The sequence below is a fragment of the Aegilops tauschii genome, chromosome 5 (genome assembly GCF_002575655.3).
Source record: "Aegilops tauschii subsp. strangulata cultivar AL8/78 chromosome 5, Aet v6.0, whole genome shotgun sequence".
NCBI lineage: Eukaryota > Viridiplantae > Streptophyta > Magnoliopsida > Poales > Poaceae > Aegilops > Aegilops tauschii.
Genome location: NC_053039.3, coordinates 420,298,274 through 420,322,910, shown reverse-complemented (window position 1 = coordinate 420,322,910; position 24,637 = coordinate 420,298,274). Strand labels below are relative to the sequence as shown.

General features: G+C 50.9%; 2 protein-coding genes and 1 long non-coding RNA gene across 5 annotated transcripts; all 3 read left to right on the top strand.

Moving 5' to 3' along the window:
• Positions 1-2,662: 2,662 nt before the first annotated feature.
• LOC109760136 (uncharacterized) lies at positions 2,663-4,110 on the top strand. The gene is made up of 3 exons (XR_005755696.3): positions 2,663-2,930; positions 3,033-3,107; positions 3,199-4,110. It is a non-coding gene; the product is annotated as an uncharacterized lncRNA (long non-coding RNA).
• Positions 4,111-11,586: 7,476 nt separating this feature from the next.
• Positions 11,587-13,017, top strand: LOC123494182 (uncharacterized). 3 transcript variants are annotated; one of them, XM_045229056.2, is made up of 2 exons: positions 11,587-12,309; positions 12,546-13,017. In XM_045229056.2, exons 1-2 carry the CDS (start codon positions 11,944-11,946, stop codon positions 12,591-12,593), a joined length of 414 nt encoding a protein of 137 aa, XP_045084991.1. In that variant the 5' UTR covers positions 11,587-11,943; the 3' UTR covers positions 12,594-13,017. The 3 variants fall into 3 exon arrangements, with proteins under 3 accessions (XP_045084991.1, XP_045084990.1, XP_045084989.1); XM_045229055.2 differs by having other exon boundaries at positions 12,495-13,017; XM_045229054.2 differs by having other exon boundaries at positions 11,593-12,309; positions 12,445-13,017.
• A 1,764-nt stretch (positions 13,018-14,781) lies between these two features.
• LOC109760139 (flowering time control protein FPA-like) lies at positions 14,782-18,411 on the top strand. Its single transcript, XM_045228679.2, is given in 5 exon segments — positions 14,782-15,024; positions 16,709-16,757; positions 16,876-16,903; positions 16,905-16,929; positions 16,931-18,411. Coding segments are annotated over 5 exon segments (909 nt in total). The 3' UTR covers positions 17,495-18,411.
• The last annotated feature ends 6,226 nt before the right edge of the window (positions 18,412-24,637 follow it).

The window sequence follows — 24,637 nt, the reverse complement described above, 5'->3', positions numbered from 1 at the left end:
CTTGTGCCATACCCTACCCACGACTAGTCGGGTAACCCATCGGTGAAGATGACGAGCATGATTGGTTTGATGCCAAAAAATAGCATGCTAACATTTGGCAAATACCAAAAATTGGCCAGTGCTTGGTTGGTTACCATGTTTACTTGCCAACCTCACAAGAAGTTGCCAATTTTTGGCAACTTCTGATATTGCCAATTGTTGACTTGCCAAGTATTGAGAATGCCAAACGTTGGCATCAAACCAAATATTCTCAAGGACCTATACCCTACCCATTCAGGTCGGGTGTCCATCGGTGCGACCGCCCATGGGACGAATTGCCGGGTTGACCCTTGAGATGGTGGATGGGCGCCCAGGGGTTGGATTGCTGGGATGACGGCCTTGAGATGGTGGATGGGCACATGGGGAGCCGATCGCGATGGGAAACGTTGACATCTGTGAATGACCTAGCACGACGCGGTGGCAGTGGCTTCCTGGGCGGAGGTGGACGCTGAGGAGACGTCGGTGGTGCAGGCATGCAACCGTCCCTGCCCTGCCCGCAGTGCCCGCGGGCCGGTTCCGCACACCCCATTCCGTTCCCCATCTCAGACAGCCCAAATGCCCACATCCAAAACGTAGCCCCCGGCGATCTCTCCCTGCCCCGATCCCCGCCGCCGCCGATGTCGTTGGACCCGCAGCCCGCGGGGCCTCTGAGGCCGCCAGGCTGTTGGCCTCCCAGCCGAAGGAGTCAGAGCCTTCCGACACTAGGGCACCGCCACCGTCGTGCTAGGGGCCGCCCACGAGAAGAACGCCTTGTGGGTCGACAACCTGCCCGCACACACAAGCGAGGAAGACGTCATTGCGGCCTTCGCTCCACACGAGGTGCTCGATTGCGTCATCACACGTGCCGGCTCCCGCAGCTACGTGTTCGTCATTTTCCGCTTTGCCGCCGAGTCCCGAGCCGCCCTCGAGGCGCTCCGCGGTTCCAAGGTCAAGAGCGCGTTTATCTGGTTTGAGTACACATGGTCGGTAACTTCTCACCCCCTCCTTCTCCCCCACTAGGATCCGCTCCCACCTTGGATCCCCCCAGGATCTGGCTGCAGTTCGCGATGTCAATTTTTTGGTAATTAGGACTTCGGTGCTTGTGATTTGCAGTTTATTTAGGCGGTGTGGGATGAGGCCTCCAGCAGCTTTGATATATGTAATTATTCAAGTGGCGGCACATGAGATCAGCGGTGATGGGGTGGCCTAGCAGAGGCATGCAGGTGGCTGGGGGATGGTGGCGCTCAGGGTCCACGGGAGCGCGGCGGGCAAGGCCCTTGAGTTAGGCTGGCAATTGGGTCGGGTTTTAGCGGGCCGACCTCTACCAACTCCATGCCCGAATAGCTAATCAGGTCAACCCACGACCCATGACCCAACCCTGGATTTTACGGATGAACCATGCCCACACCCGATGGGTGACCCGACCCATTCGGGCACCCATCGGGTCCACGAAAACATTTCCATCTTTTAATCCGCCTAGCATGCAACAAGTTCAAACAAAATCGATGAATGACCTAGCACGAAGCGGTGGCAGTGGGTTCCTCGGCGGAGGTAGCCGCCAGGGAGACGCTAGCGGTGCGTAGGGAGGTCGGGATGTTCGGATTTTCTTTCTAACCGCGGGCCATCTGGATTGGGGGCAGAAGGGTTGGGTTGGGCATTAATACCGGATCTTTAGCAACTCTTTTTCTGGATCTTTAGCAAACCGTTCTCTACTACTACTTATGGATGGCAGTGGTGGGTAATTGTTTTTCCGGAACTTCAGCAGATCATTTTCCGGATTGGGGAACAAGGGTCAGGTCGTGCAGCTGTTTTTTAAACCTTGATCTTTAGCGAATTGTTTTCAACCACTTATGGATTGTTTTTTCGGTTAGCAAATCATTTTCTGGATTGGGGTACAAGGGTCAGTTCGGGCAGCTCTTTTTTCCCGGATCTTTGGCAAATCATTATCTACCACTTATGGATGGCAGTGGTGGGTAATTGATTGCAACTTCAGGGCCAAGGAAGGCCAGGACAGACATGCAGAAATATAAATCTCTTTATCAGTGTTCAAGAAAAGCATTGCTAAGCGACTATTTAGCGGTGAGCAATGGAAAAATGCTTCGCTTTGGCCCTAAGTGGTAGATTAAGCGTATTTGATAATTTTTGCCAGAATTTGGCTAGTTTTGAACTGCTTCTGCTTAGCTGATTGCGCAATAACGACAGTATGTCATTTATGTTATTATTAGGGTCTGTACAAGAGTTGTTTCCTTCAGATTCTAGCCAAATCATGGAAAGATAATCTGCATTTGGCTATGTCTATTTGAACTGAACTACATTTTTGTTGTCATTTTGCTTGCTGTGTGAACCTGATGTGTATTTGCTATGTTTTGAAGGTCATTTTAGTTGTTACTTCAACCACCCGTGTGCCATGTTTCCTATTTTCCTGTGCATACTATTCAAAACAGTCAAATTCTGGCCAAGTTTCGAAAAACACTCAAGCGCGCTTAAGCGCCCATTGCTCTATGTTGTGGCCTTCCACTTTTTTGAACATTATCCTTTTATGAGTAGGTATAGAAATACTCCTAGATTGGTGATTGTTTCTTGTTCTAGGGTGAAATTGCTATGTTGGTGTTGTCTAAAGATTTATGCCCTCATGATGTTTACTTGTCTTTGTTTATTGGTTTTTACAAGCTAGAGCTGTTAGGAACCTATGGGTTGGAGGAATTAGTCTGTCTATCTCAAAGCAGGAGGTAGAGGGAGAGTTTCAAAAGTTTGGAAAGGTTGAAGGTGTTGCATTCTCCCATGATCAAACTTCTGCATACATCGACTTTGAGAAGCTGGAAGATGCCATTTCTGCCCATAGAGCCTTGAATGGGATAGATTAAGGGGGCAAGGAATTGTGTGTTGATTTCCAGAGGTCCAGAGGAAGAGCGGTATGTATCTATTATTGTTGACTGAGTTTGTGAAGTGCTTCTAGGCTGCAGCTTACAAGGGATGATGTCTTATTATTTACTTATTTGTACTGATTTTGATAGGAACGGTCAGAAGCAGGCAACTTCAATAGTAGAGGATCATTACCACCCGGTGAAATGGGAATTGGACATGCAAAGGTACTGCTATTTACTTCTCTTGGTTCTTGTAGTTGTACTATCCTCTTTGATTTGTGGGTTGCTTACTATCATATCATGTTGTGTTTGTCAGGGTTCTGCTGGAGTACGAATGAGAGAGTCAAAAATTCCTACCAATGTTCTCCGGGTGGGTTTACCCAATACACATAAAGTTAACGAGGAGGCACTAAGGCGGGCTATGGCACCACATGGTGTGGTTACAGACATCAAAGTTTTTCCAGAAAGGCAGTATGCTTTTGTGGAGTTTGCAACCATTGAAGGAGCTTCTAATGCTAAGAATCTTCTAGATGGGCGTCTTTTCAATAATGCAAGGATTCATGTTCTTTTCTCCAGCAGTGGGCTTGATAACCTGACACCGCTTGTTGGGTTCCCTAGACCAGAGATGTAGAATGAGTCCACATGCCGCATGTGATTATTTTGGTGCTGGTCGCAGTAGTCATGGTGCTCGACGTGGAAGGTCAAGATAATTGGACTATGGTGCAATGCCAATCACTGGTGGTATCGTTCCAGCACCTGAAGCTGGCTCATCTTTGTTGTCTGGACATTCTACTCATAATGCACTTGATCCGAGAGAAGCCAAAAGGGTGAGGCTAGATGCTAGCATCGACCCTTATACCATGTCGGGTCGGGTAGCTTTTTTAACCTTGATCTTTAGTGAATCATTTTCTACGACTTATGGATTGTTTTTTCCGGACATTTAGCAAATTGTTTTTCGGATTGGGGAACAAGGGTCAGGTCGGGCAGCTCTTTTCCTCAGATCTTTAGCGAATCGTTTTCTACCACTTATGGATGGCAGTGGTGGGTAATTGTTTGCAACTTCAGGGGCAAAGTCAGGACGAACAGGCAGAAGCACGAATCCATTTATCAGTGTTCAAGAATGTGTTGTGGTAGTGAAGTATATTGTGGTCATTTGTGTTGTGGTAGAGACACATTCTTTTATTAGGGTCGGGACGGACGGGCAGAAGCACGAACCGCAGATACATAAACTTATGATTATTTGCGTTGTGGTAGAGACACTTTCTTTTATTAGGGTCATTTACATTATTTCTATGTTTGTAGTGAAGTATATTATGCAAATGAGATATTGTATGTATTCCTTCTTTTTGAGACGTTTTTAAGAGGGAAAGTTATTACTAACCAACTCCTTGAATTAAATTAAAAGGTGTATATGAAGGCCATGTTTTTGCGATTATTTTTCTCAAGGTGGCATAATCAGAAGGCCCACCCACACGGCAAGGCCATCCCTGCCCCACTCACAACATATAGGGATGCATATAATATCTAGTAACTATGGTATGCTCTGATTTAAGTTTGAATGATGTACTAATACAGAATAATCCTTGGTTAGTCATAGTTGTTTATTTCTTGAGTGAAATTGCTGCATTCATGTGCTAATGTTGTGTAATGAGTTGTGCACAAGTGACAAAATTTGCTGTTATTCAGGCTGTGATTGGATATAAATATGAAGTGTATTTTATCTTTGATCTGTTTCACTTTAAGTTAGACCGTTCATAGCTATCTCATAGTTTTTTGTTGCTAGGACTACTTGTATGAGGATTTTATTCATCTATTTCATTATAGAAATAGTATGCCTGCATTAGGCATTTGTTCTTTGATTGGGTTTTACATGATAGAGCTATTAGGAATCGATGGGTTGGAGGAATTAGTTCATCTATTTCAAAGCAGGAGGCAGACGAAGAGTTTCAAATGATTGGAAAGATTGAAGGTGTTGAATTCTCGATTGGTCAAACTATTGCATACATCGACTGTGAGTTGCTGGAATATGCCATTCCTACCAATAAAGTCGTGAATGTGACATATTTTTAATTCCTCTTCGCCGTATAGTTTGGAGGGATACGGTTCAAATCCAAATGGGTTAATGAAACATGATTAATGAAACATTAACATAAACAACAATGTGTGTGCTTGTATGATGCATAGAAATGTTGTAACCAAACTTACATAACCTTATGATTATTTGTGTTTCTGTAGAGACACTCTTTTATTAGGGTCATTTACTTTATTCAATTTTTGGTAGTGAAGTATATTATGTTTTTCGGATTCAGGGCTCCGCAGACCCTTGAGAGGTTCGAACACTGGGGTGCGTGCGAAGAACTCGTTCTTCCAAACCTGCCGGCCCAACGATTCCACACCATAGCTCGACGAACCTAGGGGAAAAGAGACACGGCAGTTTATCCTGGTTCGGGCCACCTTGCGGTGTAATACCCTACTCTAGCTTTGTGGTGGATTGCCTCAAGGGGTTGAGGATGAACTAGTACAGTGGGTGAACAGCCTCAGGAGGTGAGGTGTTCTAGAGATCAATGAGCTTGTGAGGTGGTCAGGGTGGAAAGGATCCGATCCCAGGTGCCTCGCTATGGTGGTGGCTAAGTCCTACTTATAGTGTCCTTGGTCCTCTTCCCAAATGTAGGCGGGAAGGGATCCCACAATGGCCAAATTTGGAGGGAGACAACTAGTACAAGCTATCCTGACAAAAGTAGTTTTTGCCTGCCAAAGGCTCTGGTGGTGACGCTGCAGTGGGCTCCGCGATGACCTCTGTCCTGCCGTCCTGGCGGTCTTGGTCTCGTTGCACCGGAATGGAAACCTTTGCCTGATTCCACGGGACTCCGCGCCTGTGCTTGCCTGCTTAGCACCAAAGAGGAAACTGGTACACTGCGCTCGCTGGCGCCCGCCTGGCCTTGGTCGTCATGGCTCACGTCATGTGAACCTCACGAGGTGCACCTTGCATTGATATCTCCTCTCCTCGGGAGCCAGCCTGGTGAGGCCGCCCCCAAGGAGGTCTTGGTGTCGTCCGCCTCGCGAGGCTTGGCCCCTCGCGAGGGTCTTGAGTTGTTGTTCCTGAACTGGGCTGTACCGGGCCGCTGATGGAGCCATGCCACAGGCCACAGGTAGGCAAGTCTAGGTACCCCCATTCCCAGGACACCGATAGTAGCCCCCAGGCACAAGGCGTGCTCGAACTTGGCTTCGAGGTGAAGCCAAAGGGCAAGTGCGGAGCGCCGCAGGCCCCAACCGCATGCGGCCTCGATTGACGCATGGCGATTGATGGGACGTGGGCGCCTCCGCTTCCCCACGCTACCTCGGCAACCGTTCGACTTGACGAGACTCTGCTGCATGCAGAGGAAAACCATCATTACATGCGATCATGGAGGCCGGCGGTTGGCCTCCTTATGGCTATAAATGAGTGGAGGGGCAGAGCCCCCTCGCTCATCTCTGTCTTCTCGCTGCATGCTCTCTCTCTCCTTTCTCCTCGCCTTGCCGTCTTGCCGCGATACTCATGGCGCCGATTAGGAGGTTCTCCGCCGCGGAGAAAGGAAAAACCCCTTGCGAGGAGCAGGGGCCACTTCCGCCGAAGAAAAGGTTCAGCCGTCCCCGTGATGTTGGCGTGAGGCTGGAGGTGACACGGCCTTGGTACGACCGGCCTCCGCCTGGCTACCCACTTCCTCTGTACGCCCAAGTGCAAGGCCCCGGAGAATGCGGGAGCGCCCCGCGCCACGAGCTACGGCCGCGACGGCTAGGCTGATGTTGCACGAGCCGCCGGCCCACGAACCCACGCAGAGGGCTCCTCGCATGAGTTCTTGGTGTGGGCGGTGATGCCACTATGCACATGGATCCAGCTCCCACGGTTCTTCGCCGAGGAAATGCCGCCGAGGGGGCCACTCGAGTTGTGGCTGCAGCACGCCGGGTGTTGCGGCCTGGCCACGGGGGCGGAGGTCGAGGTCGTCCCCAAGGCAAGATCTTCATGACCCGAGGATGGGGCGAGGTCGCCCGCGTATGTTGCGGGGAATGGGCCCTCGCCATCCACTTCGAGTACGACAATGCCTGCACGCTGTCCTTCAAGGTCTTCAACAAGGAAGGTCACCGCCTGGAGTGCTGCCCCGGAGGAAGCCGTCAGCATGGCGCAGCGGGGTTGAGCTCGCTCCCGGCCCTGCCGCTGGCCTCCCCAGCAACAGCGGTGACTCCTGGGAGTCCAGCGACTCTCCTGAGCCTAGCGAGTCTCTGGAGACGAGCGACGACAGCTACCCGCCACCGAGCTCTCGCCGTGCCCGAGCGCGTCAGCGGCATTTGCCCGTCGTCGTCGATGACCAGGATGGGGTTGGTGTCGGCCTCTTGTGGCCCACTGTACTTGATGATGGCGTCGGCGGTGACATCCATAGCCAGGGCTCCTTGAGGTTGTTCCTTTTTTGTTCCCTGCGAGGAATCGAGATGAACCCCGTGGGGGTGTGTAAAGAACCTGTAATATGCCTTTGATCCAACGCTTATTATTCCTATTATGAGGTTGTAGCTGCGTATCTTGCTTCGGGATTGTCCCCCCTTTTCATCCGTGCGGTAGCTTAGCGCTCTACGCCAGCAGGGCCCAGTCCCCAGGCAAGCTTCAACCATCGCTGGTATGCCAGGTCGCGATGCCGTGGTCAAGGCCTGGAGGTGAGCGGCCCAAGGTCAGGTAAGAGCTCCTGAGGCGCGATGCTCAAGAGGTCCCCTTTGGTGTGCAAGCAGCTTCCTGAAGGCAGAAAAGGAAGGCGGCATTGCCGGAGCAAGGCTGCGAGAGTCGAAAATTCCAATTGCGGCGTTGCGCTAACATGAATATGTGACTTATCTTATCGACCCTGAGGTGATTCCCTGTGTAGCGCCTGACTCGCGCTTCAGCGGCGGTGTTACTAGGTAAGGCTCGCGCTGGCTCCCCCCTTCCTCGCTCATCTCAATGCTCTGCGTCCTCGGGTCCCGACCATCGAGCAAGGCTCAGCCGCCGCTGGTATGCTAGGTTGCGATGTCGTGGTCAAGGCCAGGGGGTGAGGGCTGGAGAGTCAGTAGGAGCTCCTAAGGCGCGATGCTCAGGAGCCCCCCCTTTAACGCGCAAGCGAATCGCGTGAAAAGAGGGCAGCCGGCGGGGCCACCCACAGCTAAGCTCTGGAGATTCCTATGAGTTAGTCCGAGGGGAGAATGTAACTCATAATCGTGTTTGCTGTCCTGCCGCTGATCTTTCCGCACGAATATGAAGGCGTTGAGGATCTGGTGAGGTGACGTGCGCGGAGCGAGCCGCGAGCCAGAGCTCGATCTCTCAGGTTTGTCAGCATTACAGAGACGGAACCAAGCACAAGCGCCGTGCCAGCATGTGTAGCCCCCGTTGCGGGATGAGCAGAAGGCCGGTCAGCAACGCAGGAGGCCGCGAATGGTAACAGGCAAGCAGGCGATAGCATAAATCATCTTATGGGAGGAAGATAAAGCTAGCTCTGATAGATGCAAGAACGATACATGCCACAGGGACGGACCCACGCGGCCTGGGGATGATGCAGCCCGAGGGGTGCCCCCAACAAGGTAAGTTAAAGATGCAAAAGGATACATGTCGCAGGGACAGGCCCACGCGTCCTTGGGATAAACGTAGCCGGAGGGGCACCCCTGGCTGAATGAACCGGAAAGAGTCACCTGGCACCATTGCTGGAGAGATATTGAAGTAGCTGAAGACGCGCGCTGGAGAAGTTGCTCCTCACGAGCCTCCTGGGTCCCGGGAGGCTCTGGAGGTCCGGGGGGCTTGCGAAGAACCGTCGGCATCTCCGCCAGGACCGCGTGGTGCCTGGCCACCTGAGCCGCCAGAACACTCCGCAGGCGGTGCTGGAAGTTAACAACCGTGTTCGGCAAGCCGAATGGCATGCGAACATAGTTGTGCGGTGGACCCTCGCACCGACCAACGCGCGAAGGCTAGAAGCATTCCTGGGATGCAGGTCGGTTGAGCCCTGAAATGTCGATGCAGACGCGCAGCCTGCCGTCCTCGCCAAGATGGGGAGCTGCACTAGGTGGAGGACGGCGGTCGCCGCGCATGGCTCTCGCCTCTTGAAGCTCCTCGGTCGCCTTGGTGATGAACTCCTGAGCACCTGGCAACCCGGGCCTGGGGCCCTTGTGGGGGAAGCGTGCGATGAAGCATGCCTCCAGGTGGTGCCCGAGCGCCTCCCTCGTGACACTGGCCAGGTCAGAGGCCCTACAGAAGAGAGCCCCCAAGTCCAACCTGAGGAGGACTTCGGGGGCGCCTTCCTATGCAATGGAGGGAGGCGCCCCATCCATGGGCGCAGGCCCTGAGGTGGTGCGGCTGGAGACGCCACTCTCCTGAGGCTCTTGGCGGAGCAGCTGCTTCTTCTTCTTGGGGACGGCCTAAGGAGGGTAGATGGCGCCCTCGTTGTCTGGGTCCTCGACTGTTGCGGCCTGGTAGCCGTGCTCTAGGGAGCACACCGCCTCCTTCTCCTCGCAGGCGATCATGATGATGTCACGGTTCCTCGCCATCTTGAGGACGTTGTAGCCGTGGTGGGTCACCGCCATGAACTTGGCCAGGGCCGGATACCCGAGGATGGCATTGTACGGTAGACGGATGTGAGCGATGTCGAAGTCGATGAGCTCAGTGCGGTAGTTGTCGCGTTGGCCGAAGGTGACAGGGAGGTGGGTCTGCCCTATTGGGGGGGTGGAGCCGTCGGTCACTCCTGAGAAAGGCTTGGTGGGCTGCAGCTTAAACCCTAGTTTATGAGTTGCTTCGTAAGGGGCTGATTTGGATCCATATGTTTCATGCTATGGTTAGGTTTACCTTAATACTTCTTTTGTAGTTGCGGATGCTTGCAATAGGGGTTAATCATAAGTGGGATGCTTGTCCAAGTAAGGACAGCACCCAAGCACCGGTCCACCCACATATCAAATTATCAAAGTACCGAACGCGAATCATATGAGCGTGATGAAAACTAGCTTGACGATAATTCCCATGTGTCCTCGGGAGCGCTTTTCTCTATATAAGAGTTTGTCTAGGCTTGTCCTTTGCTACAAAAAGGATTGGGCCATCTTGTTGCACCCTATTTACTTTCATTACTTGTTACTTGTTGCCAATTACCTTATCACAAAACTATCTGTTACCGATAATTTCAGTGCTTGCAGAGAATACCTTACTGAAAACCGCTTGTCATTTCCTTCTGCTCCTCGTTGGGTTCGACACTCTTACTTATCAAAAGGACTACGATAGATCCCCTATTCTTGTGGGTCATCAGAGGCCTGCCGGCGGGAGCCGTCTGGGCGACGCGGGCGGCGAGGGCGGCTCGACGCTCAGCACGGGCTCGGCGAGCGTCAGCCATGGAAGCGGTGGAGCGCCGGCGAGTCGATCGGCGGAAGAGAAGCTCCGACGCACCCCTACCTGGCGCGCCAAATGTCGGATTCAGGGCTCCGCAGACCCTTGAGAGGTTCGAACACTGGGGTGCGTGCGAAGAACTACTTCTTCCCAACCTGCCGGCCCAATGATTCCATAGCCTAGCTCGACAAACCCGGGGGACAAGAGACACCACAGTTTATCCTGGTTCGGGCCACCTTGCGGTGCAATACCCTACTCCGGCTTTGTGGTGGATTGCCTCAAGGGGCTGAGGATGAACTAGTACAGTGGGTGAACAGCCTCAGGACGTGAGGTGTTCTTGAGCTCGATGATCTTGTGAGGTGGTCAGGGTGGAATGGATCCGATCTCAGGTGCCTCGCTATGGTGGTGGATAAGTCCTATTTATAGTGGCCTTGGTCCTCTTCCCAAATGTAGGCGGGAAGGGATCCCACAACAGCCAAATTTAAAGGGAGACAACTAGTACAAGCTATCCTGACAAAAGTAGTCTTCGCCTGCAAAAGGCTCTGGTGGTGACGCTGCAGTGGGCTCCGCGATGACCTCCATACTGCCGTCCTGGCGGTCTTGGTCTCGTTGCACCGGAATGGAAGCCTTTGCTTGATTTCACGGGACTCCGCGCCTGCGCTTGCCTCCTTAGCACCAAAGAGAAAACTGGTAAACTGCGCTGCTGGCGCCCGCCTGGCCTTGGTCGTCATGGCTCACGTCATGTGAACCTCACGAGGTGCACCTTGCATTGCTATCTCCGCTCCTCGGGAGCCTGCCTGGTGAGACCGCCCCCAAGGAGGTCTTGGTGTCGTCCTCCTCGCAAGGCTTGGCCCCTCGCGAGGGTCTTGAGTTGTTGTTGCTGAACTGGGCCGTACTGGGCCGCTGATGGAGCCACACCACGGGCCGCAGGCACGCAAGTCTGGCTAACCCCATTCCCTGGACGCCGACAATGCCCATGAGATATTGTATGCACTCCTTCTTTTTGAGATGTATTTAAGTCGGAAAGTAATTACTAACTGACTCAATGAAATAAATTAAAAGGTGTCTATGTACTTCATGTTGTTGTGAGTATTTTTCCCAGGCGAAGGATAATCGGGCTCGAGCCGACTACGCTCATCCCTCTGCCACCACCCCACCCCTGAAGGTAATATGTACGAGTGCGGCCCCGTAGGAAACATGTGGACAAGAATATGTCATGGGGAGAGGATATGGTTGCAAGAGGTTGCGGTGGGCGGGCCCCAAAGTCATGTCTCCGGAGAAATAAGATAACGACTAAGTACGTATGTTTCTATTTCTTTGTGTTTATTTTGCTAGATAGATTGAGGCGATGCAATCTTGGATTATGAATGAGATATTTCCCCTTGGGTATTAAGGCATAATGAAAAGTTTGAACTATGTGCTGGGTAAACTTGCTTGTTTTGAGAAGGTCACACTTAACAATTCTTGGTGATGGGATTGTTTTTTTTAGTGTTCGCGTGATGGGAATAGGTGTGTGGATGATGTTGAAGCGGGGATAGAAAAGGTGTTGCCCACGGACTCAGCGTAGCCCCGCCCGCAGTATATACAGTCCGGCGCATGGGATAGTTTCCTCACTCTGTTCCATTCCCCGTGACAGACAGCCTAAATCCCCACATACTAACCCTAGCTCCCGCTGATCTTTCCCTACCCTGATCCCCTCTGCCACGGATGTCATCGGATCCATCGTCTGTGGAGCCCTCCGTGGCCATGGAGGCCACCAAGCCATCGGCCTCACCGTCGAAGGAATCGGAGCCGGTCGGCGTTAGGGCTGCAGCCGCCGTCGCCGCCACGCAAGTTGCCGCCCACGAGAAGAACGCGCTGTGGGTCGGCAACCTGCCTGCGCACGCGGGTGAGGACGACGTCGTGGCGTCCTTCGCCCCGCACAAGACACTCGACTGCGTCATCATGCGCATCGAGTACCGCAGCAATGCCTTCATCATTTTCCGCTCCATCGCCGAGTGTCGGACCGCCCTCAAGGCGCTCCGCGGGTCCAATATCAAGAGTGCGTTCATCCTGATTGAGTTCGCCCAACCGGTAATATCTGAACCCTCCACCCCCCCCCCCACTCGTATCCGCTCCGACCGTGGATCCGCCTGGGATCTCACTGCAGTTTATGATGTAAATTTTTCAATAATTAGGACTTCGGTGTTTGTCATTTGTGGTTTTTAGGCGGTGTGGGCTGAGGCCTCAAGCAGCTCTGATATATGTAGTTATTTCAGTGGAGGCACAATGGATCAGTGGCGACAGGGTGGTCTGGTGGAGAATCGCAGGTGGCTGGAGGCAGCAGCGCTCAGAGTCTAGGGAAGCGCGGCGCGTGAGGCCCTTGATATGGTCGATGGGCACGTGTGAGCCGATAGCGACGGGATACCTTGACACCGGTGAATGGCCTAGCAGGAAGCGGTGGCAGTGGGTTCCTTTATGTGGTGGGAGACATCGGCAGCGCACGGGAAGGCCAGGCCGTCCGGATTTTCTTTATAACTGCAGGTCATCTGGATTGGGTGAAGAAGGGTAGGGTTGGGTAATTTTTTCTTAATCAAATAGTTTTCCAGATTGGGGAACAATGGTCGGGTCGGCCAGCTCTTTTTTGTTCCAGATCTTTAGCGAATCGTTTTGTACCACTTATGGATGGCAGTGGTGCGTAATTGTTTTTTGGATCTTTAGCAAATTGTTTTTAAGATTAGCGACAAATGAGCTGGTCGGTCAGCTCTTTTTTTCGGATCTTTAGCGAATCAATTTCTACCACTTATGGATGGGCATGGTGGGTTATTGTTTTTCTGGATCTTTAGGAAATCGTATTTCGGACTGGGGAACAAGGGTTTGGTCGGGCAACTCTTTTCTCCCGGATATTCAGCGAATCATTTTCTACCACTTATGGATGGCAGTGGTGGGTGTTTGTATTTTCTGAATCTTTAGCAAATCGTTTCCCTGATTGGGGAAGAAAGGTTGGGTCGGGCAGCTCTCTTTTCTGGATATTTATCGAATCATTTTCTACCACTTATGGATGGCAGTGGTGGGTAATTGTTTGAAATTCAGGGGAAAAGTCAGGACGAACGGGCAGAAGCACGAATCCGTTTATCAGTGTTCAAGAAAGCGTTGTGGTAGTGAAGTATATTATGGTCATTTGTGTTGTGGTAGACACACTTTTTTTTATTAGGGTCAGGACGGACGGGCAGAAGCACGAACGACACATACATAAACTTATGATTATTAGTGTTGTGGTAGAGGCACTTTCTTTTATTAGGGTCATTTTCAATATTTCTATTTGTGGCGTTGGCACAATGACAAGCCACAAACACCCATCATGAGCTTCGACGAGTGTGGCGGCATGCTTCGACGACAATGTTGACGCTTTGAGGTGTGCTGCGACGGTTGCGATGATGGCACCACCACACGCTTCTAACGCCCATGCGGTGCTCTGATGGCCGTGGCGATGGCGCGGTGACACGCTTCTAACGCCCGTGCGGTGCTTCCGGGACCGCGATGCTGCTGCGATGGCATGCCTCAACGGCCATCGCGATGCTACAATGCGATGTTGTCTTTTGACAACCGCGACGATGCTACGACGGAGGCCCGACTGCTTCAATGATGTCATGACAACGTGTTTCACGGTCATGGCAGTGTTGAGACAACCGGCATGACTACTTCAGTGATGTTGCGACGGCCACGACGATGGCGGCCCGGCTGCTCTGGTGATGGCGCAATGGCATGTTTAAAGACAATGGGGTCAAGGATTGCATGTGAGGGGGTGTGGTGTGGTGTGCGCAACATTGAGTTCATCAACTTCCTAATATGAAATGAAACTAGCACCCATGATCAATCATATGATGTTCTAGTATTTGTACGATCACATGTATAACTAGGTGGCAAAGAACTGCATGTGAAGTAAGTGTAAGAAGGATCCTTTAGAAAAAGGCAGTCACGGGCATGCAAGCACAAATCGTGAACTCGAGTATAGATGGGCTAGCTTCGCGTGGGGACACACAGGCAGTTGCGTCACACGATCGCGTAGGATCGGACGACACCGGATGCGGCTTACAAAGTCAATAAATCATCCGGCTGTTTTGTAACGTTTTCCATTTCTTTAGCAGTGATTAGAATAGGTGCCGTGTAATAATGATATATTGGAGAAGGGATAGAAACGGTGCCGCCCACCGAGTCGGCGCAGGCGCGCAGCCATCCCTGCCCCGCCCGGAGTATATACAGTCCGACCCCCGGGCCAGTTCCCCACACCCCGTTCCATTCACCATCTCAGAAAGCCCAAATCCTCACATCCTAACCCTAGCTCCATGCGATCTCTCACTGCCCTGATCCCCGCCGCCATCGATGTTGTTGGACCCATCACTCGCAGGGCCCTCAGAGGCCGCCAGGCCGTCGGCCTCCCCCCCAAAGGAGTCGGAGCCCTCTGGCGCCAGGGGGTCCGCTGCCATCGCCGCGCCAGGGGCCGCCCACGACACAAGCGCGCTATGGGTCGACAACTTGCCCGCACACGCGGGCGAGGACAACGTCATGGCGGCCTTTGCCCCGCACGAGGCGCTCGACTGCGTCGTCACACACACCGTCTTCTGCAGCTACACGTTTGTCCTGTTCTGCTCCGTGGCCAATTCTCGAGCCGCCCTCGAGGCACTCTGCGGGTCCAAGGTCAAGGGCGCGTTCATCAGGGTCGAGTTCGCCCAGCAGATAACTTCTTACCCCCTCCTTCTCCCCGCCATTCGGATCCGCAACCACCTTGGAACCCCTCGGGATCTGGCTGTAGTTTGCGATGTGAATTTTCCAGTAATTAGGACTTCGGTGCTTGTGATTTGCGTTTTATTTAGGCGGTGTGGGTGAGGCCTCCAGCGGCTCCGATATACTCCCGCCGTCCCATAATATAAGAACATTTTTGACTCGTGTCAAAAACGTTCTTATATTTTGGGACGGATGGGACGGAGGGAGTATTTAATTATTCGAGCGGTGGCACACCGGATCAGCGGTGACGGGGTGGTCTGGCGGAGGCTCGCAGGTGGTTGGGGAGCGCGGCGGGCGCGGCTGTGTCAGGCTGGCAATCGGGTTGGGTGTCAATAGGCCGAACTCTGCCAAACCCATGCCCGAATAACTAATCAGGTCAACCCACGACCCAACCCATGGGTCTCATGGACGACCCATGCGCACAGCCGACGGGTGACCCGACCAATTCGAGCACCCATCAGGTCCATGAATTTTTTTCCATTTTTTACTCCACCTAGCATGCAACCACTTCAAACAAAATCGGTGTCTACCTGCTAGTTTTATAGTCATGTCGATGCCTCCTTCCTCAGTAGTCAGCCAAGGTGGTACTAAACATTACAAGGGAACGGTGCCCTGTCTGTTGTAGGCTGCAGCTAATATAGCGACTCTCTTAAGCACTGAGAAATGAAAAAACGCTTCGCTTTGGCCCTAAGTGGTAGATTAAGCGTGTTTGAAATTCTTGGCCATTATTTGGCTATTTTTGAACTGCTTCTGCTTAGCTGCTTGTGCACTAATGGTAGTATGTCAGTTATGTTATTATTAGGGTCTGTACGGGAGTTGTTTCCTTCAGATTTTGGCCAAATCATGGAAAGATGATCTGCATTTGGCTATGTCTATTTGAACTGAACTACATATTAGTTGTCATTTGCCTGCTGTGTGAACCTGATGTGTACTCCCTCCGTCCGAAAATACTTGTTGGAGGAATGGATGTATCTCGACATATTTTAATTCTAGATACATCCATTTTTATGCATTTCTTCGACAATTATTTCCGGACGGAGGGAGTATTTGCTATGTTGTGAAGGTCATTTTAGATGCTACTTCAACTACCCATGTGCCATGTTTCCTATTTTCCTATGCATACTATTCAAAACAGTCAAGTTCTGGCCAAGTTTGAAAAAACACTCAAGCGCGCTTAAGCGCCTATAGCTCTATGCTGCGGCCTTCTGCTTTTTTGAACATTATCCTTTATTAGTAGGTATAGAAATACTCCTACATTGGTGATTGTTCCTTGTTCTAGGGTGAAATTGCTGTGCTGGTGTTGTCTAAAGATTTATGCCCTCATGATGTTTACTTGTGTTTGTTGATTGGTTTTTACAAGCTATAGCTGTTAGGAACCTATATATGGGTTGGAGGAATTAGTCCGTCTATCTCAAAGTAGGAGGTAGAGGAGGAGTTTCAAAAGTTTGGAAAGATTGAAGGTGTTGGATTGTCACATGATCAAACTTCTGCATACATCCACTTTGAGAAGCTATAAGATGCCATTTCTGCCCATAGAGCCTTGAATGGGACAGATTTAGGGGGCAAGGAATTCTGTGTTGATTTCCAGTGGTCTAGAGGAAGAGCGATATGCATCTATTATTGTTGACCGAGTTTGTGAAGTGCTTCTAGGCTGCAGTTTCCAAGGGACACTGTCTTATTATTTAGCTATTTGTACTGATTTTGATAGGAACAGTCGGAAGCAGGAAACATCAACAGTAGAGGATCATTGCCACCCGGTGAAATGGGAGTTGGACATGCAAAGGTACTTCTATTTACTTCTCTTGGTTCTTGTTGTTGTACTGTCCTGTTTGATCTGTGGGTTGCTTACTATCATATAATGTTCTGTTTGTCAAGGTTCTGCTGGAGTACGAATGAGAGAGGTAAAATCCTACCAATGTTCTCTGGGTGGGGTTTACCCAATACACATAAAGTTGACGAGGAGGCACTAAGGCAGGCTATGGCTGCACATGGTGTGGTTACAAACATCAAAGTTTTTCCAGAAAGGCAGTATGCTTTTGTGGAGTTTGCAACCATTGAAGGAGCTTCTAATGCTAAGAATCTTCTAGATGGGCGTATTTTCAATAATACAAGGATTCATGTTCTTTTCTCCAGCAGTGGGCTTGATAACCTAACACCGCTCGTTGGGTTCCCTAGATCAGAGATGCATAATTATAGTCCACATGCCGCACGTGATTATTTAGGTGCTGGTCGCAGTAGTCATGGCACATCACAAGGGTATAATCCTCGACGTGGAAGAGCAAGATACTTGGACTATGGTGGAGTGCCAATCACTGTTGGTTTCCTTCCAGCACCTGAAGGTAGCTCATCTTTGTTGCGTGGACATTCTGCCCATAGTGCGCTTGATCCGAGAGAAGCCAAAAGGGTGAGACTAGATGCTGGCATCGACCCTTACCATGTAAGGGAAGGCACTGAGGGTCTTCAGCCGGGTCGGGTAGCTTTTTTTAATCCTTGATCTTTAGCGAATCGTTTTCTACCACTTATGGATTGTTTTTTTCCAGACCTTTAGCAAATTGTTTTCCAGATTGGGGAACAAGGATCAGGTCGGGCAGCTCTTTTTTTCCTCAAATCTTTAGCGAATCGTATTCTACCACTAATGGATGGTAGTGGTGGGTAATTGTTTGCAACTTTAGGGCAAAGTCGGGACGAACAGGCAGAAGCACGAATCCATTTATCAGTGTTTAAAAAGTGTTGTGGTAGTGAAGTATATTGTGGTCATTTGTGTTGTGGTAGAGACACTTTCTTTTATTAGGGTTGGGACGAACGGGCAGAAGCCGGCACCAAAGATACATAAACTTATGATTATTTGCATTGTGGTACAGACACTTTCTTTTATTAGGGTCATTTACATTATTTCTGTTTGTGGTAGTGAACTATATTATGCCAATGAGATGTTGTATGCATTCCTTGATTTGAGACATTTTTAAGAGGGAAGTTATTACTAACCAACCCCTTGAATTAAAATTAAAAGGTGTATATGAAAGCCATGTTTTTGCGGTTATTTCTCTCAAGGTGGCATAATCAGATGTCCCACCCACATGGCAAAGCCATCCCTGCCCCACTCACAACATATATGGGATGCATACAATATCTAGTAACTATGGTATGCTCTGTTTTAAGTTTGAATGATGTACTAAGAAGGAATGATGTACTAATACAGAATAATCCCTGGTTAGTCATAGTTGTTTATTTCTTGAGTGAAAATGCTCCACTCACGTGCTAATGTTGTGTAATGAGTTTTGCACAAGTGACACAATTTGCTGTTATTCAGGTTGTGATTTGATATAAATATGAAGTGTATTTTATCTTTGATCTATTTCACTTTAAGTTAGACCATTCATAGCTATCTCATAGTTTTTGTTGCTAGGACCACTTGTATGAGGATTTTATTCATCTATTTCGTCACAGAAATGGTATTCCTGGTTATGCCAATTGTTCTTTGATTGGTTTTTACATGATAGAGCTATTAGGAACCTATGTGTTGGAGGAATTAGTTCACCTATTTCAAAGCAGGAGGCAGCCGAAGAGTTTCAAAGGATTGTAAAAATTGAACGTGTTGAATTCTCCATTGATCAAACTTTTGCATACATGCACTCTGAGTAGCTGGAAGATGCCATTTCTACCTATAAATGTGTGAATGGGACATATTTCATATTCCTCTTCGTCGTATAGTTTGGAGGGATACAAGGTAAAATCCATATGGGTTAATGAAACATGATTAATAAAACATTAACATAAACAACAATGTGCCTCCTTGTATGATGTATAGAAATGTTGTAACCACACTTACATAAAGTTATGTTTATTTGTGTTTCTACAGGACACTCTCTTTCATTAGGGTCATTTACTTTATTCTATTTTTGGTAGTGAAGTATATTATGCCAATGAGATATTCTATGCATTCCTTATTTTTGAGATGTATTTAAGTCGGAAAGTAATTACTAACTAACTCCATGAAATAAATTAAAATGTCTCTATGAAGTTCATGTTTTTGTGAGTATTTTCCCAAGCGAAGGATAATTGGGTTCGAGCCGACTACGCCCGTCCCTCTGCCCCCCACCCCACCCTCCCGGTAATACATACAAGTGTGGCCTCATAGGGAACATGTGGACAAGAATATGTCACGGGGAGAGGATATGGTTGCGAGAGGTTGATGTGGGCGGCCTCAAAGTCATGTCTCCCGAGAAATAAGATAATGACTAACTACGTATGTTTCTATTTCTTTGTGTTTATTTTCCTAGATAGATTCAGGCGATGCAATCTTGGATTATGAATGAGCTATTTGCCCTTGGGTATTAAGGCATAATGAAAACTTTGAACTATGTGTTGGGTAAACTTGCTTGTTTTGAGAAGGTCATACTAAACAATTCTTGGTGATGGGATAGTTTTTTTAGTGTTCCTGTGATGGAAATAGATGTCTGGATCATGTTGGAGCGGGGATAGAAAAGGTGCCACTCAAGGACTCAGCGCAGCCCCTCCCGCAGTATATACAGTCCGGTGCGTGGGCTAGTTTCCTCACCCTGTTCTGTTCCCCGTGACAGATAGCCTAAATCCCTACATCCTAACCCTAGCTCCCGTTGATCTCTCCCTACCCTGATCCCGTCTGCCACGGATGTCGCCAAAGCCACCGCTTGCGGAGCCCTCCGTAGCTGTGCAGGCCACCAGGCCATCGACCTCACCGTCGAAGGAATCGGAGCCCGCCGGCATTAGGGGTGCAGCCGCCGTCGTCGCCACACAAGTTGCCGCCCACAAGAAGAAGGTTTTGTGGGTCGGCAACCTACCTGCGCACGCGGGCGAGGACGACGTTCTTCGTCCTTTGTCTGGCACAAGGCACTCGGCTGTGTCATCATGCGTGTCGGCTACCGCAGCTACGCCTTCATCATTTTCCGCTCCATTAATTGCCGAGTCTCGGACCACCCTCGAGGCGCTCCGCGGTCCAAGGTCAAGGGAGCCTTCATCCTTATTGAGTTCGCCCTGCCGGTAATATCTCAACCCCCCCCCCCTCTTCCCCCACTCTTATCCGCTCCCACCTTGTATCCCCCGGGATCTGGCTGCAGTTTGTGATGCAAATTTTTCAATAATTAGGACTTCGGTGTTTGTCATTTGCGGTTTTATTTAGGCGGTGTGGGCTGAGGCCTCCAGCACCTTTGATATATGTAGTTATTCGAGTGGAGGCACAATGGATCAGAGGCGATGGGGTGGTCTGGTGGAGGCTCGCGGTGGCTGGAGGCAGCAGCGCTCAGGGTCCAGGGAAGCGCGGTGCATGAGGCCCTTAATATGGTGGGTGGGCACGCGTGAGCCGATAGCAACGACAAACCTTGACACCGGTGAATGGCCTAGCGGGAAGCGGTGGCAGTGGGTTGTTGGGCGCCGGAGGCGGCAGCCGCGAGGAGGTTCGTGTGGTGGGAGGTGTCGGTAGTGCGAGGGAAGGCCAGGTCGTCCGGATTTTCTTTATAACTACGGGTCATCTGGATTGGGTGAACAAGGGTTGGGTTGGGCAATTTTTTCTGAATCAAATAGTTTTTTTAGATTGGGGAACAAGGGTCAGGTCTGGTAGCTCTTTTTTGTTCTGGATATTTAGCTAATTGTTTTCTACCAGTTATGGATGGCAGTGGTGCGTAATTGTTTTTTTGGATCTTTGGCAAATTGTTTTCCTTATTAGCGACCTATGAGCTCGTCGGTCAGCTCTTTTTCAGGATCTTTAGCGAATCGTTTTCTACCACTTACGGATGGCAGTGGTGAGTAATTGTTTTTTCTGAATCTTTAGGCAAGTGTTCCCCTGATTGGGGAAGAAGGGTTGGGTCGGGCAGCTCACTTTTTTGGATCCTTATTCAATCATTTTCAACAACTTATCGATGACAGTGGTGGGTAATTGTTTGAAACTTCAGGGGCAAAGTCGGGACGAACAGGAAGAACCACGAATCCGTTTATCATTATTGAATAAAACGTTGTGGTAGTGAAGTATATTATGGTCATTTGTGTTGTGGTAGAAACACTTTCTTTTATTAGGGTCAGGACGGACAGGCAGAAGCACGAAGCACAGATAAATAAACTTATGATTATTTGTGTTGTGGTAGAGGCACTTTCTTTTGTTAGGGATATTTTCATTATTTCTATTTGTGGCGTTGGCACAATGACATGCTACAAACACCCATCCAGAGTTTCGACGAATGCGATGGCATGCTTCGACGGCCGCGTTGATGCTTTCAAGTGTGCTTTCACGGCTGCAATGATGGCACCACGACACGATTCTAACACTCGTGCGGTGCTCTGACGGCCGAGGCGATGGTGCGACGACACACTCCTAACGCCCTAGCTGTACTTCGGCAACCGCGATGATGCTGCGATGGCATGCCTCAACGGCCATGGTGATTCAACGATGCAATGTTGTGTTTTGACAACCGCGGCAATGCTACGACTGAGGCCCGACTGTGTCGATGATGCCGCTACAACGTGTGTCATGGTCATGGCAGTGTTGAGACGATGGGCATGACTGCGTCAATGATTTTGCAACGGCCATGGCGATGGCGGCCCGGCTACTCTGATGATGGTGCAATGGCATGTTTAAAGGCGGCGGCGGCGTCAAGGATTGCATGTGAGGGAGGGGGTGTGGTGTGGTGTGCGCAACATTGACTTCATCTACTTCCTAATACCAAATGAAACCAGCACCCATGATCAATCATACGATGTTCTAGTATTTGTATGATCACATGTGTAACTACCTGGCAAAGCATTGCGTGTGAAGTAAGTGTAAGAAGGATCCTTTAGAAAAAGGCACTCACGGGGATGCAAAGACAAATCATGAACTCGACTATATATGGGCTAGCTTCGCGTGGGGACACAAAGGCTCTCGCGTCACACAATCGCGTAGGATCGGACGGCACCGGATGCGGCTTACAAAGTTAATAAATCATCCGACTGTTTTGAAACGTTTTCCTTTTTTAGCAGTGATGGGAATAGGCCTCATGTCTCGATGATATATTGGAGCAGGGATAGAAACGGTGCCGCTCACAGACTCGGCGCAGGCGTGCAACCGTCCCTGCCCTGCCCGCAGTATATACGGTCCGACCCGGGGGTTGTTCCCCACACCCGGCTCCGTTCCCCATCTCAGACAGCCCAAATCCCCACATGCAAACCCTAGCTCCCAGTGATCTCTCCCTGCCGTGATCCTCGCTGCCGCTGATGTCATTGGACCGCCGCCCGTGGGTCCCTTCGGCATTGGGCGCCGCCGCCATCGTGCTAGGGGCCGCCCAAGAGAAGAACGCGTTGTGGGTCGCCAAACTGTCCGCGCACGGAAGCGAGGAAGACGTCATGGCGGACTTTGCCCCGCACGAGGCGCTTGATGTGTCGGCTCCCGCAGCTACGTGTTCGTCCTTTTCCGCTCTGTCACTGAGTCCCGAGATGCCCTCGAGGCGCTCCACGGGTCCAAGATCAAGAGCGCGTTCATCTGGGTCGAGTACACCTGGCCGGTAACTTCTCACCCCCTCCTTCTCCTCCACTCGGATCCGCTCCCACCTTCGATCCCCTCGGGATGTGGCTGCAGTTCGTGATGTCAATTTTTTGGTAATTACGACTTTGGTGCTTCAGATTTGCACTTTATTTAGGCGGTGTGGGATGAGGCCTCCAGCAGCTCTTATATATTTAATTATTCGAGCGGCGGCACACGGGGTCAGTGGTGACGGGGTGGTCTAGCAGAGGCATGAAGGTGGCTGGGGGATAGCGGCGCTCCGGGTCCACAGGAGCGCGGCGGGTGAGGCCCTTGAGTCAGGCTGGCAATCGGGTCGGGTTTCATTGGGCCGACCTCTACCAAATCCATGCTCGAATATCAAATCAGGTCAACCCACGACCCATGACCCATCCCCTGGGTTTGACGGACGACCCATACCCACACCAGAAGGATGACCTGACCCATTCGGGCACCCATCGGGTCCATGAAAACATTTCCACTTTTTATTCCGCCTAGCATGCAACAAGTTCAAACAAAATCGGTGAATGACCTAGCACGAAGGGGTGGCAGTGGGTTCCTCGGCGGAGGTGGCCGCCAGGGAGACGCCAGCGGTGCGTAGGGAGGTGGGGCTGTCCGTGTTTTCTTTCTAATCACGGGTCATCTGGATTGGGGGAAGAAGGGTTGGGTTTGGCATTTTTCCGGATCTTCAGCAAATCATTTTCCGGATTCCGGAACATAGGTCGGATCGTGCAACTCCTTTTTTCTGGCTCTTCAGCGAATCGTTCTCTACTACCACTTACGGATGGTAGTGGTGGGTGATGAGGACATAGACCTAGGGTAGGGCAATATGCCTGACCTATACGTCCTACCTAAGGTCCTTGTCCTAGAAGCAAAGAAGTTCAAGAGCAAATAGAGAGGGCTCAACAAAGGTGTCGAGTGCAATCCACTCGACCTACCATTCACTTGGAGATCTCTCCTTATTTAAGTCACTCGACCACTCAACCACTCGACGTACAGAAGTCCTAAAGCCACTCTGCGCAACAACGGTCGGACGTTTACTCATAGACTTAATGATCATTTATATCACTTTATTATTGACATTACCTGTAACGCTCTCACTTTATGTACATTGAATCCTGTGTAACGGAGGGGAGCTGGGGTCCTGGCGCACTCTATATAAGCCACCCCCCTCCTCTGAGACAATGGTTCGCACCCCCTGTAACACACACACGCATATAATCCAGTCGACCGCCTCCGGGCTCCGAGACGTAGGGCTGTTACTTCCTCCGAGAAGGGCCTGAACTCGTAAAACTCTTGCGTACAACTTCTCCATAGCTAAGATCTTGCCTCTACATCCCTACCCCCCATTCTACTGTCAGACTTAGAACCACGACAGTTGGCGCCCACCTTGGGGCAGGTGTCTTAGCGACTTGTTGGAGAAGTTGCGATTTTTCCGATCCCCATCAGCATGGTTTCAGGCGGAGGATTGGCCGAGGGCCGCGAGATCCGTTCCGGCACGCTCGTGTTCGTCGCCGACGACTCCGCTTGGCTCCAAGAAGATCCACTCGACATCGAGGCGCTCCCCGTCCGCGGGGCAACGCACTTTCGCGCGTACGTCCGTGGCGTCCTCCTGCGGCAGCCGTCGACTCAGTACCGGTCGGCTCCGGTGGCGTCTTCACTCCCCGCTGTCCACCGGCACAAGCGTTTCGGTCGGTCGAGGCTCCAGCGGTGGGTGAGGCACGCGGTGGCTCGCCAATCGGCCACCCCCCAAGTCGCGGCAATCGAGCCCGACGAAACTCTCTACGGCCTGTTCGACTGGCTCCGTTGAGACTGCGTCCGAGTGCGACAGCAGTGACCCCGCGGCGGAAGTCCTGATGGTCAACGGACCGCGCAGTCCTCCTGGCTTCCCCCGCGAGGATGGTGGCGACGGCGGAGGCGATCCGTCGTGTGCCCACGAGGAGTACCGCCCCGAGCCCCTCTCTTCGCAGCAGAGGGAAGAGCTTCGCCACCGCAACATGGATGCACTTCACACTCCTATCGTTGGAGAAACCCCCGAGGCCCGGGCCTTGGAGGAGGTGCGCCTGGCCAACTTGGCTGAGCGCACTCGACTGGAGAATCTCCAGCACGCACTCGACGAGCGTGCTCGGCAGC

Bases quoted from the DNA above. Each gene is read 5' to 3' on its own strand.
- LOC123494182 (XM_045229054.2), top strand. From the start codon at position 11,944: ATGTCATCGGATCCATCGTCTGTGGAGCCCTCCGTGGCCATGGAGGCC. The intron at 12,310-12,444 runs GTAATATCTGAA...TGTGGTTTTTAG, and splicing joins TGATTGAGTTCGCCCAACCG to GCGGTGTGGGCTGAGGCCTC.